The 13,708-nt window shown below is 51.1% G+C and overlaps 1 protein-coding gene across 1 annotated transcript; it reads left to right on the forward strand.

Moving 5' to 3' along the window:
• The first annotated feature begins 8,963 nt into the window (after nucleotides 1-8,963).
• Nucleotides 8,964-13,346, forward strand: LOC100821815 (probable alpha,alpha-trehalose-phosphate synthase [UDP-forming] 11). The gene is made up of 3 exons (XM_003570229.4): nucleotides 8,964-11,642; nucleotides 12,000-12,273; nucleotides 12,736-13,346. Exons 1-3 carry the CDS (start codon nucleotides 9,688-9,690, stop codon nucleotides 13,060-13,062), a joined length of 2,556 nt encoding a protein of 851 aa, XP_003570277.1. The 5' UTR covers nucleotides 8,964-9,687; the 3' UTR covers nucleotides 13,063-13,346.
• Nucleotides 13,347-13,708: the final 362 nt, after the last annotated feature.

The raw sequence follows: 13,708 nt of genomic DNA on the forward strand, positions 1-13,708 counted from the left end.
GAATTCCGCAGCAATCGGTCGCTCAATTCGCTAGCTCAGTTTACAACGAGGCTCACCGGTAATCATTTTTATTTCACAACTTCGACAGTTCTCCCTCTCCATTCCTTTTTTGTGTGTCTCGTGTCCTTGTCTAGCTAGCTAGCAGCTGCTCCTGCCTCTGTATATGTGTGTGCGTGGCCCCAAAATACGGGGACCCCCACAAGCTGTTTCGCATGCGTGCATCCATGGTGCTCCACGAACCACACCCGCAAATAGACAGGAGTAGATAGATACGGAGTAGAATAATAAGATGCAGCAGTATATAATTATGCAGCACGGCAGAACGGTGCGATCTTTCTCTACCATTTTCTGCAGGAAGACACGTGCCTACGCCGAGAGTGGTAGATCGAGGTAGTCGCAGTAGCACTGACGTGCAGGGAACATGTATGGAGAATTGGAGATCGATCCGGCTCTTGTCTCCCATCATGCGCACCAAAAACTGTTGGAAGTAAACAAGTTTGATCAGGCTCTGCTTGGATAATCAATGCGAAGACTTGGTTTGGTTACCATTAGTGATGGGCAATTGGGGATCAACACAGAGGTGCAGAGGACTGGCTGGTCTGGGAGGAAATGGCAGGCCAGGGCAGGGCGGTCATTTCAGCAGGCATCGTCGTCCATGGAGTGGAAGACGTGTGCCTGTAGGCTGTAGTTTATGGTCAGGAATCGATTTCAGGGAGCAGAATTATATGCTGGGCATATAGCAGTTGCCTTCTGTGCAAGGAATGCAAAAGTCATTAAGATACTGCGTCGCAACAACCGCATTCCGATCCATTATCCGTGCCTCTTTTCGCCATTAATAACCGACTTCAGGTCGTAGGATATAGTACGGCCTCCGCCGCACGATGCGTTATAGTATTCGGGAACCGGATTGGTCCAAGATGCATGTTGTAGAGAACTAGAGATAAGGTCGATCGTTTTCAGCGAGCTGATCGAATTAAGCAGCATCTGTCTTTCTTCCCTGCTTAAATTAGCTAAAGCAAACAAACGATAACCCGGAGTACATGGTGGCGTGTTTGGTGCACAATGCAAGGTTTCCACGATATTGTGCCGCTGCCGAAAAGCCAGATTTGCGTGGAGCCTGCGACGTTCCCGGATTAAGCAAAATGCTGCCCCAACTTGCTAGTTTTTCTCGGCTAAAAGGAGACCGACGGTCATATTGTGCGTGCGTGCGTGCTAGTACTAGTACTAGTACTAGTACCATTTCGGACGTAGTCGTCTGAATTCTGCTAGCGTGGATCGAGTCGACATATTTTCCACGGCGAGGGTAAGTTAATAAGTAAAGTAGAGCAAAGGCAGCAGGGGATCTGGTCAGAAGATCTAGAGTCGATCGCTACCCGCCTTTAATCGTGAGAGGAGCTCCCTTCCCGGCCGAGCACGTACGTGCTGGTAAATGCTAGCGGCCAAACAAAAATTTCTCCGGAGGAGCGCGCGCGCGGCGAGCTGAGTCAGACCCATACGGTCACGGCAAGAGATCTGGCCAAGGAAATCGAAGATCCGCGAGAAAGCAAAAGCAAATCTGCAACAACACCTAACTACTAGTATCTATCCACTGCTACCGAACAGCAGAGCAGATCAGTTTGGATCGATCGTCATCCATCAGCCCAGCTGCACCACACAAGTCACGATGGCTTTCTTGCACACAAAAAAAGTCACAATGGCTCGTGGATCATTAATTATCCCCGGTGGGGAGCAAGAGCAAAACCAGCCGGCGCTGATCCCTCCCAGGTTCCCCTGCTGCCTGCTGGGCTTGGTGCGGTGGAGTACGTAGGAGTAGAGCAAAACTCATTCCGGTCAGTAGTTCTATGCACTGTTATTATTACCTCTCCATCCACTCATGACGCATGCTAGTATGCTACACGGTTATTTCTGTGTGGTGCGGCGTCAGTGATTGATGGATATCGTTCGATTATCGCTAGTAGCAGCCCAGGATCAATGCATTGCATGTAGCCCGCCGGACTTCAGCACGCATGCATGGCGCATTGGCGCTGCGTGCCCTCCGGCTCCGCGCGAGCGAGAAAGTTGACCAAAAGCGGCAGCGGCAGTCGGGCGGATAAAGATGATGCATTCCATTCCCACACCCTGCAGGAGCGGTGTCACGGCCCCGCGCGTGGTTCGGGCCCCTGTTGTCGGCGATCGAGTTCGGGTGCGCTGCATCGTGCGTCGGTCGGTCGAGGAACGCAGCACGCACCGGAGACCTTTTTCAAGCATTTCGGCCCGAGAAAACGGGGCGTCCAACTGCTTCGGGTTAAGTTAAACTGCGCACCTGCCCGTCGGCCAGGGTTAGCCGGGGGGTCTGTGTTGGGCAGTCGGGCTCGACGCGCCGTTCATGTGGGAGTCCAAGCAAAAAGAATCTGCGGTGCGCCTCGGAACTGATACGTACGTAGAATGCGTAGCTGTGTGCTCATGCATGCACCAAAGAGCGTCGACCGTCGAGCCCTTTGCTGTGTACGGTGCACCGGTGCCGCCGTGGACCTGTTCTGTTCGTGTTTGTCCGGTGGTTCGTGGACAAACTCGCATGATCTTCAGGGGTTTTCGACCTCGAGTCTTCTCAGACATGTCAGCGCCGGCTGGAGTGCAACGTGAATCATGCATCCGGCCTTCTCGAGGGTACGGTCCACCCGAAACATCCAATCCACCGACGAACGTACGTGGTAATACCATGTTGAGTAAATCCCGTAAAGCGATGCATGGTGGGGTGGAGCACTGCTTTCTGTGAGAAGACGAAAGGAATTAGTGCAAGGGAGCTAGCGCGAGTTTGCCGAGTTGCCAAGTCAACATCATAAGGTACATGTATCATCCACACCACAAAAAATGAAACTAATAATGGAACACCGGAAGCAACACGATTTCGGTTTTTAGTAGGATCAGACCAGACGAGCAGCTACCAGCTAGCTAGCTAGCTAGGTGCAGGATCGATCGAGGTGGTTTGTTCGATCGATCAGTCCTGTAGCGCACTAGTGCGCACGGCCGGTGTCCGGTGACGAGCAAAGCTATAAGCTTGCTATCCGTGGTCCAGCACGTAGTGCCCCTCGATCGGTTCCGTAGCAGAGCCGTTGCCCCTCCACGATCCCTATCCGAACCACCCAACTCGCGGCCGACACGATATCGCCCGCCCGCCCGGCCTGATGCATGCATTTACCCACTCCATCGCGCGACGAAAATCGTCGTCCCGGCCGACCCGTGTGTCCGCGCTCGATCTGCTCTGACCCCGTGCTGACTTTAACTTGTGCCGGTTAATCAATCGAGTAAAGTCCATTTCCAATTTCCCCCGCCGATGGGACCGATCGATGTTTCCCGGCATGAGCGCAACGCCCTCGGTCGACCGATCGATCGCGACAGAGTCAAACGCGCGAGTTCGTCCACTGGCCTGACCGATCCATTGGAGTACGTATAATTAACCCGTCCGGCCGCCGTGAACAATGGTCGATGGAATCGATCGAAACGTGGTTCAATACTGCGTGCACCACGCGTCTCCGTAGGAGCCAACCACCGGGAGCCGGGAGGGTTCAGGAATTCAGGATTCGGGTCGATGGAGATGTTGATAGCCAGGGACCGTATATAGGTTCTGGTGATGTGACGGTCTCCGGGAAAGGAGATGACCGACCTGCGATGCGTATGGGACGTGGCAGAACGGAACTCTCCTCTAATTTCTTTCCTGACAGACAACGCACGCACGTCACGTGTTTGTGTTCACCGTTGACCCCAGCCAACCCCGGCGTGTCTATGTGGCTGTGGATGAACTACAGCTAGCTAGAGCAGGCGCGGCCGGCAGGATATATCCGGACCAAGTTAGGCAGGTGACAAATTTGTGCTGCGACGAAGGGGCCAACCAAACGTGTACTGCTCGCATCGATATTAGCCACCACCACGACTATGACAACTGTTTAGTCCTTCGTTTTCCCTCCTCTGAATGCTTCAGTAACCGTGTAGAATACTCCACCATCCAAAGAAGACCGGGGCTACCGCTGCGGCGCGCTGTTCTCGAACGGAAGGATGGGATAGTGCTCGATCCCCGACGTGGGTAGATCGTGGTAAAATCTTATCCTGATCACAGTGCTCAGCTCCTCCTCCTCCTACAACTCCTACTTGCTCTTCCTAGCTAATCCCCTGGATTACGAGTTGCTAATTGTTAATTAGCCGCGTGTACGACCGTCTTGATCCACGTCAAGATTTGCTTGTCTTGTTTCTCGAAAGAGAAGATCTGCTTGGTTTAAATATAAAGGACTACTTCTAGTACTACACAGCAAACATTGCCTTCACGTTGTGGGCAAGCCCGGCCGAGGGCCCCACTGTGATATTACTGTTGGGCTGCAAGCCTGCAACGAGATTAAGTTTCCTGCTCCGTTACCTAATTCGATCACCAGGATAGACTAAAATATCCAAGGGAAAAGAACAGACTAAAGTAGGACCAGCAGTATGTTAATTATCCGTCAAAACTCAAAAGCCACTAGTACTAGCTGCTCGTCTGCTCCATGCCATGCATGCTTATATTTTGATTTATATTATCCGCCCCGGCCTATGATTTGCCTTTTACAGATCTGGTGCTTCACTTTCTGATAAAGACTCTGAACCTCTCTCCCACATGTATATTTTTCTCACCGACGTGTGCAGCTGCTTTACCCAATTACCCGTATGCGGACATACACAGCATGGGTCCGTACGTACTTGGTATTGCATAACCAGTGGACAAAAACTTTTACGCGGAAAAAGAACTCAGATATAAAATCAAAGTTAAGAGAGTGGCTATCAGTACATTCGTTCTCGAGTGCTCGTACAATTTGGTCCATTTCGCTGTCGACTTTTTCCTAGTACTGCTAGTCCGCTTTTTTTTGCAAGTTGTGAGCAGGTCCGTACATGCGGCCACAGGAGTTTAAGGAGCGTGGCTGCTGCAGTGATCTGGTCGGTAATTAGCTGTAGCCACCCAGGACACCGGCACGCACCAGTAGGCTTCCGAGGCCCGGAAATGCCGGGCCCAGCCTGGATAACGTGGGGCCACCCAATCCTACTGTCACATCTTCCCGATCTTCTGTTTCCCTTTCTGCTGGGTCCCGCCCACAGTACCTTCTACTGGGTCCCACAAGCAGTGCGTGGGACTCCTCCCTGGCTAAGCTAGGATAGTGGATAGGAACGAGCAAGCTAGCCCGGTCTATCGGTTCGCTGCCCCTTTTGGTCCGGCTGCTACGGTGTCCATTCCCATGTTCTCACCCAAGGCCAGGAATACTCTCGTCATCTCGTGGTTACCGTTCGTGCATTCAGACACGCAAGTTTTTTACTCTGCTACCGGACCAACGACGATTAGAAGTACTAGAAAGATCAATCTTCTTCCTTTTTAGCAAAAATTAGCAGGATGTCCGTGAGTTGCAACGGCAAAAGTTAAACATATCAACAATTCAAATAAATTGAAACCTTTTATGGCTACCTTGCATCATTTTATCTTTCTCCAAACAGTTTTTTTGACTGGGTTCTCCAAACAGTTCACGTCATTCGTCGGCCGCCTCAAACAAAGACAACCAATTACTCCCTCCAAACAAAGACAACCAATTACTCCCTCCGTTTCATCTTAATTGGCACAAATTTAGTAAAATTCATCATGTTCTAAACCTGCCAGACTCTCATAAAGAACACAACGAACAATGTCAATTAGGGAATCAATTAGTCTAATCTAACTGGCTAATTACTCAGCTGGATAGACCAATTCCAAAGAAGCGCCCCAATGGCATTGGACAGCGGCCAGGAGCAGGGGTTGCTGATCAACTGATGGAGGAGATGTGCACCGAGGCATTCTTTACAGTGACGCAGATGGGGGCAGGCGTCTAGCCTGGGCTCGCCCGCCTTGCAGAGGCACAGGTCACAGGTGACGGCATGGCAGCAGCAGCACGAACGCCTCGTCCTCGCCACATGACTTGCACGCCCACTTGTAGCATGTGCCGGCTGGAGAAGAGAGGATGCGGCGGCGGGGCAGTTAGGCGATTCAGATCGATAGAAAAACTTCGATCGGGGGGAAGCGATGGCGGCGGAAGATTTGTTAGACTTTGGGGAGAAGCGACCCGTGGGGAACGTGGACTGCGGGTCAAATCTTAAAAAAGGAAGGGGCAAATTGTAAAATTCACGGACGGACGACGACGAAGGAAGCGTTCCTCCTTTTATTATTTGGGTAGATTTCGGTCCATTTTCACTTTATGAACCTATAATTTCGGCGCACAAAGATCGATCTGGGTGGGTACTAGAGCTGGAACTTTGTGACGTTCAGGATACCCTTTGACTCTCCTTAGTTCAACCAAATGAACTAGAGTTTTTAAAAAACTAGTTCGTTTGTTTGAACTAAACAGTGTCAAATGGTACCTTGAGGGTCGCCATTTTGCACGGATAGCGTGAAAGAAGCAGTCAGATCGATTCCATGGCGTGGATCGAGGACGTACACCGACGTGGGCGAAACAGTCGACGAACGGACCAGCCGACGGATAAGAGATGCTCACGTCAAGCTGTTGCGACCGTGACGTGTCGTGGGGTACGAGGTACTAGTACTATAGGATGGATGGGCCTCTCGGGTTCGTGGTGGGTTTGCACTCGCCTGTTCTGCGTGACGTGGATCCGGATCTCGGCTCCAGCAGGGATAATAATGGGTCACAACGCCGCGAGCGATCCGGCCTTTCGTTGGCTTGCTGGTTTTGCCCGTGACTGGAGTAAACGTTTCCTGCTGTGCACAGCATGCCTACCTCGCTCTAGCTCCCAATGACATGTGTCCACGTATATACGCGTCGTGTAGGCTTTGCTAAACAAACACGGGCAATAGCTACGTCTACCGGCGCAGGACTACGGTTAATTACCACCACGTTAATTAGTGACAACGGAGGTGCCATGTGAAAACAAAATAAAACCTTGCTCGGTGGCCTAACCAGTCCCGTTCCGCACGGCTGCATACCTGCAATGCAGGCAGGAAGAAGCTGCCGTCGTGCTCGTGTCACGTGACAGCCGGCCCGTCGGATCCGATGAGATAAGATACTGCCTGGTTGGTAATGAGGCCTTGGATCGGAAGATATTTACGCAAGCAAGAGTAATTCGTTTGTGATATGCTGCGTGCCGGAAACGTACGTGAAGTCCGGACGCTGTGATGGGCATGCATCCACGTCCAAATCCAACCACGCTCGATCAGAGAGGGATCTTTCTTTCGATCTCTTTGCTTGGCGAGGTCGGCAAGGCGCGTGGGGTAGAGTAGGCAACAACGCAGCACAGCACAGCCAAGAGACCAGCCGGGCCCCGCTGGCGAGTGGGTGGCTGCTCGATCTGCTCTCGCCAGGCACACGCACGAAATTCAAACCACTACTCCTGTAGTAAAACACCTACTATCTCTGACGCGTTGGATTTTGGGGGTTTCCAGATCCGGGTAAACTGGATTACTGGAGTAGCGAACTCAGGAGGGAACTATGCTGCCTCAAATGTCTTGATTCGAGCTTTTTATGCACGTGCTATTACACGATGTCGTAGTTTGGCCTGCTTTTGAGAAAACAGATCGAGTGTATTCAGTTTGCTCGAGGAGTGATTAATAATGGTCTAATGGACCAAGAACAACTGAATTACACGATACTACTACCCATAATTACCCGTCACTAATACCAGATACTATGTCCAATGCAAAGCATTAAGAAATCACAAATCGTCATTTTAAAATTGGGGTAGAGATGACAACACACATTTTACATCGGAATATGAAATACACATATATTTGCACATAAGAAACACGTTGCTTATTTTCTATTCGGGTGATCATTAAACAATCTAGTATGTTTGTTAAGCATATCTTAAATCGCCGATGCATTTTACTACAATAATATCTAACTTTAACTTGTAGCATATTTTAAGCAACCCATACTTGCATCCCTGCACATCTTGCATCCATTCTTAGTCCGTCCCACCAAGCTATTAGGTTTCTATGAAAGGAACTGACTGATGAAATCCTCGGTGTACGTTGCTCTCGGTCTGCAAGTTTAGGTCACAAGTTGTTTTGGAATAAACTTGTATAGACTATGCCGCGGACATTAAACGATTTTAGTATATATCATGACATATTTAGAATTGTTGAGGTACCTTATGAGCTTAATTTTTTCTTTATTTAGCTGTAGCTTATTTGAAGCAACCCACGCTCTTGCATCCTAGCCTAACTACTATCCATGCCGAATTGTACGTCCGCTCCGAATTTTCAGTAGGAACTTATAGTCCTTAGGCACGTATGCGTAACCTAGCAAATCATATAACTATATGTTTCAGGAATATATGATAGTACCCTTAGGTGCATAATCTAGCTCAGCATCATTTCCAAGTGACGTTTTTTTTTTTGAAAAAAGCCGACAACATATATGCAAGATCCATCTACACCATTGGCAATTTTAATTTAATTCAAACCGATTCAGACGGCAAAATGTGGCAGTAGCTACAAGCTGGAGCTTGAAATAAAAATTGTATAGAGTTGTGTCTTCTCTTTTTTTTTTCACATCGATTTAGTTTTGTTCGATAGTGTGTTGTTTATGTTGCTCCCTCCGTCCCAAATTAACTGACGTAGATTTGTATAGATTCATATACAAATCCATGTCAGATAATTCAGAACGGAGGGAGTATAAAGTACCCCATCGGTGCTAAAATATAGAACATATAATTTTTGCTGATGGTCAAAATTTCTAGATTCTGACCAAGCTTACTGAAGAAAATTTAATGTCCACTATTTCAAATGAATACACTATGAAAATATATTCCATGATAGATCTTTTTGGGACTTTAAATGTTGTCGGTTTCTTCTTATAATTAGGTCGAACCAAAAAAAATTAGAAGCAGCATAAGAATTTTATGAACCAACATCCATCTACTCCCTCCGTCTCAAACTAAGTGACTTAAATTTGTTTAAATATGTCTGAGGATAAACGTAATGTATATATATACTGAAATACAAATGAAAAAAAACATGTAATATTTTGGCACTTAATACAGTAGGCTCCGTACGATGGAGTAAGTACATTTTACGGATAACACGTCTAAGATAGTAAATTACAAACAGTGGTCCTTTATAATCCCTGCACTGCGTGGGTGCGCACGGCAGGCGACTACGTGTGCAGACGCGACGTATTCCTCCCGTCTGCGGCAGCAGCAGCAGCCCGGCCGCAGCGACGTCAATGGTTAGATAGATAGAGAGGTGGATAAACCCAGCCGTTAGGCGACCGCGACATTCGTCTATCCACACCCATCATCCAAACCGTCCCTCGCCGCAGGGGCATGACCGTCAATTTCCATCGCCCCGTTTCCAATCTGGATAAGCCTCGAGACCCCGCCCCCGACCCCGCCCCCACCGCCTGCTACCTCCTCCGCGCCGGGTCTCCTCCGCCTCCCTCCTTCTTCCACCTTGGCTTCCATCTGGGATTGGGGATTTAGGATCCCCTCACGCCTCCGTATTTATACTCCGTTTCTCCCCACCCCCCACCGTTCTTATCCCCAGAAGCTTCTACAAAAGTGGCCCATCCCGTCGATCTCGCTCTTCTTCTCCATTCCCTCCGGACTCTCTCTTCCCCCATCTTCATGCGCCATCCTCGTCTCCTCACCCTCTGCAGATATAGGATCGTACGGGGGAAGCTGTAGGAGGAGGAGTAGTAGTGCTCGGTGGTGATGCCTTCCCTCTCCTGCCACAACCTGCTCGACCTCGCCAACGCGGCGACCGACGAGCTGCCGCCACTGCCGCCGCCGTCGCCGCTCCGCCTCCCGCGCGTCATGGCCTCCGGCTCTCCCTCCTCGCCGGCCTCCCCTTCCCCTTCCGCGCCGCCGCGCCGGGTTATCGTCTCCCACCGCCTCCCGCTCCGCGCCGCGCCCGACGCGGCCGCCCCGTTCGGGTTCTCCTTCACCGTCGATGCGAGCACCGTCGCGTACCAGCTCCGCTCGGGCCTGCCGCCGTCGGCCCCGGTCCTCCACATCGGCACGCTCCCGGCGGCCGCCGCCGAGGATTTCTCCGACGAGCTCGCCGCCTACCTGCTGGCCAACTTCTCCTGCCTGCCCGTCTACCTCCCCGCCGACCTCCACCGCCGCTTCTACCACGGCTTCTGCAAGCACTACATGTGGCCGCTCCTCCACTACCTTCTCCCGCTGACCCCGTCGACGCTGGGCGGGCTCCCGTTCGACCGCTCGCTCTACCACTCCTTCCTCTCGGCCAATCGGGCCTTCGCCGACCGCCTCACCGAGGTGCTCAGCCCCGACGACGACTTCGTCTGGATCCAGGACTACCACCTCTTCGCCCTCCCCACCTTCCTTCGCAAGCGCTTCCCTCGGGCCAAGGTCGGCTTCTTCCTCCACTCGCCGTTCCCCTCCTCCGAGATCTTCCGCACCATTCCCGTCCGGGATGACCTCCTCCGCGCCCTCCTCAACGCCGACCTCGTCGGCTTCCACACTTTCGACTACGCGCGGCACTTCCTCTCCGCGTGCTCCCGGCTGCTCGGCCTGGATTACCAGTCCAAGCGCGGGTACATCGGCATCGAGTACTACGGCCGCACGGTCACGGTAAAGATACTGCCCGTCGGGATCGACATGGGGCAGCTGAGGTCGGTGGTGTCGGCGCCGGAGACAGGGGAGGTGGCGCGGCAGGTGGCCGAGGCGTACAAGGGGCGGCGCCTGATGCTGGGCGTAGACGATGTTGATCTCTTCAAAGGAATCGGGCTCAAGTTCCTGGGTATGGAGCAACTGCTGGTGGAGCACCCTGAGCTCCGTGGCCGTGCCGTGCTTGTGCAGATTGCCAATCCGGCCCGCAGCGAGGGGCGCGACGTGCAGGAGGTTCAGGACGAGGCAAGGGCAATTAGCGCCCGGGTCAACGAGCGGTTCGGCTCGCCCGGGTACACCCCAATCGTGATGATCAACCGTCCGGTGTCGGTGCACGAGAAGGCGGCATACTATGCCGCTGCCGAGTGCTGCGTGGTGAGCGCCGTCCGGGATGGGCTCAACCGGATACCTTACATCTACACGGTGTGCCGGCAGGAAAGCACCACCCAGGAGGAAGCGCCTAAGCGAAGCGTCATCGTTCTGTCCGAGTTCGTAGGATGCTCGCCATCGCTCAGTGGGGCGATCCGGGTCAACCCATGGAGCGTGGAGTCTGTTGCGGAGGCCATGAACGCGGCATTGATGATGTCTGAGGGGGAGCAGCGGCTGCGGCACGAGAAGCATTACAAGTATGTGAGCACCCATGATGTCGCCTACTGGGCGCGGTCATTTGACCAGGATCTGCAGCGAGCCTGCAAGGATCATTTCTCCCGGCGGCACTGGGGTATCGGTTTCGGGATGAGCTTCAAGGTGGTGGCACTTGGCCCAAATTTCAGGCGGCTTTCTGTCGAGCACATTGTGCCGTCATTCCGGAAGACGGACAATCGGCTAATTCTCCTGGACTATGATGGAACCGTGATGCCAGAGAGTTCAATTGACAAGGCACCGAGCAACGAGGTCATTTCTGTCTTGAATCGTCTGTGTGAGGATCCAAAGAACAGGGTGTTCATTGTGAGCGGACGGGGGAAGGATGAACTGAGCAAGTGGTTTGCGCCATGTGAGAAGCTGGGGATTGCTGCGGAGCATGGTTACTTTACCAGGTGAGATCTCTAGACACATGCCATTCACTTGTAAAGATCTACCAGTTGGTACGATGTTGCTTTGCTTGGATTTTTCTTGACTGCTTTTAGATTTGGATAAAATCTTTAGAAAGCATGTGAATTAAGCAAAGGCACTAGAACACGTACATTTTAAAAAACATTTCAACATACAATAAGTAACCAACCCATACATGTGATTCGTCTTGAATTGACATTCTTGCTTCCAGGACAAATTTAAGAGCCTTATGGTGTAGTTTGGAAGGTGAAAAGGGATTGATTTGGACCATGAACCTAATCATAGATAAGGTGTTTATGGTTGCAAATTGTGATGTTGATTAACTCTGGCTACTGCTACAGGTGGAGCAAGGATTCTCCATGGGAGACCTGCGGGTTGGCAGTAGACTTCGATTGGAAGAAGACCGCTGAGCCGGTGATGAGGCTTTACACAGAGTCAACAGATGGTTCGTATATCGAGCATAAGGAAAGCGCTCTCGTTTGGCATCACCATGAGGCGGATCCGGATTTCGGTTCATGCCAGGCAAAAGAACTGCTTGACCATCTCGAAAGCGTGCTTGCGAATGAGCCAGTTGTTGTGAAGAGGGGCCAGCACATCGTGGAAGTTAATCCTCAGGTAAGCGCGTGGAAGCTTCTCTCTGGTTGATGTACAGTTTAGTAGGAGTATTTGATTAGTTCGGCTTGTAGTTGGTCAAATGAGAATTAATTAGTCCGCCGTGTAGACTTGTATATGAAACACGCTGAACAGCTAAACAACTAAATGTTGCTGTCAAACTAAAGGTAATGGATAAGGATCGATCCAATCCAATCCAGTCCTCATCCACCAGACCACCACATGCTTGATTGCTTGGCACACTCTATGTCTTCTCCACAAAATAGATTGTGAATCAGCCGTGGGCCAGTCCCCAGTGTGGACAGGAAAATTCGGGAGAGGAGCAGCCGGTCGTTCTTATTTTGTTCCCATTTGGATAGCAACTTGGTGGCGCTATTGAATTACTAGTTTCTTTTTCATTTGCCAGGAACAACTCTGAAATATCAATATTCTTTACATGCAACAAATATCTCCCATATTGTGCAGGGCATCAGCAAGGGCGTGGTTGTGGAGAGCCTCCTGTCATCCATGGTGCGCAGCGGGAAGGCGCCTGATTTCGTGCTCTGTATTGGGGACGACCGGTCCGACGAGGACATGTTCGAGAGCATTGTGTGCCCGACGAACAGCAGCGTTAAGCTCCCGGCGACCAGCGAGGTGTTTGCCTGCACGGTTGGGAAGAAGCCGAGCATGGCCAAGTACTACCTCGACGACACGGTGGACGTCATTAAGATGCTGCAGGGGCTTGCCAATGCGCCATTGCAACAGCGGCCATGGCCGGTGCAGCTCCGGGTCACCTTCGAAGGCTCGCTGTGAGAAAGAAAGGAACGGATTTCACTGCACAGTATGAACCGATGAGGGGTTCAATAACCAAAAGAAGAACGATCGACGGTTCAGTATGGCTTAGGATTAGCTCCAGTTACAGGATAAACAGGTTTCTTTCTTTTTTTTGGGTTCACATTTCCAGCCCTTCTTCTCTTATGCACTTATATCATATATGCCCGTATGATAACCGCCAGAAAGGTTTCTGTCACATTGTATATGTAGTTGACGATGACGATGAAATCAGATGAAGAAAAATGATTCTTTGAGCCATGGTATATCCTTTTTCCTTTCCCCCCACCCACTGTGGCAGTCTCGTTCGGTCACGCTCTTTTACCTTTGCTGCATTATTACGAACAGATCTGAATGCCCACCGGGCGGATAGCGCCGGCGTCCAGCTCAGGTGCTCCTTATCTTCTGCAACTCCGCACCATTTCGTCGCCAGTCGTTTGACGGCCAAAGAGAGGCGAGATTTTAAGTTTCATTCAAGACAAAGGGAGCCAACCCTAGCATAATTGCCAAAAAAAAACTTCATATCGTATGGGGTAATTGCCAGCTTTCACTTGATCACTTCGCCATTAGGATATTTGTTTGGAGGGTGACCAAAACGGACCTCGGTAATACTTTGGAATGACAAAAG

The sequence above is a fragment of the Brachypodium distachyon genome, chromosome 3, assembly GCF_000005505.3.
Source record: "Brachypodium distachyon strain Bd21 chromosome 3, Brachypodium_distachyon_v3.0, whole genome shotgun sequence".
Taxonomy (NCBI): Eukaryota; Viridiplantae; Streptophyta; class Magnoliopsida; order Poales; family Poaceae; genus Brachypodium; species Brachypodium distachyon.

Excerpts from the sequence above, each read along its gene's own strand:
- LOC100821815 (XM_003570229.4), top strand. The coding sequence starts at position 9,688 with ATGCCTTCCCTCTCCTGCCACAACCTGCTCGACCTCGCCAACGCGGCG. Across the intron at positions 11,643-11,999 it reads GAGCATGGTTACTTTACCAG|GTGGAGCAAGGATTCTCCAT; the intron begins GTGAGATCTCTA and ends CTACTGCTACAG. Across the intron at positions 12,274-12,735 it reads TCGTGGAAGTTAATCCTCAG|GGCATCAGCAAGGGCGTGGT; the intron begins GTAAGCGCGTGG and ends CATATTGTGCAG.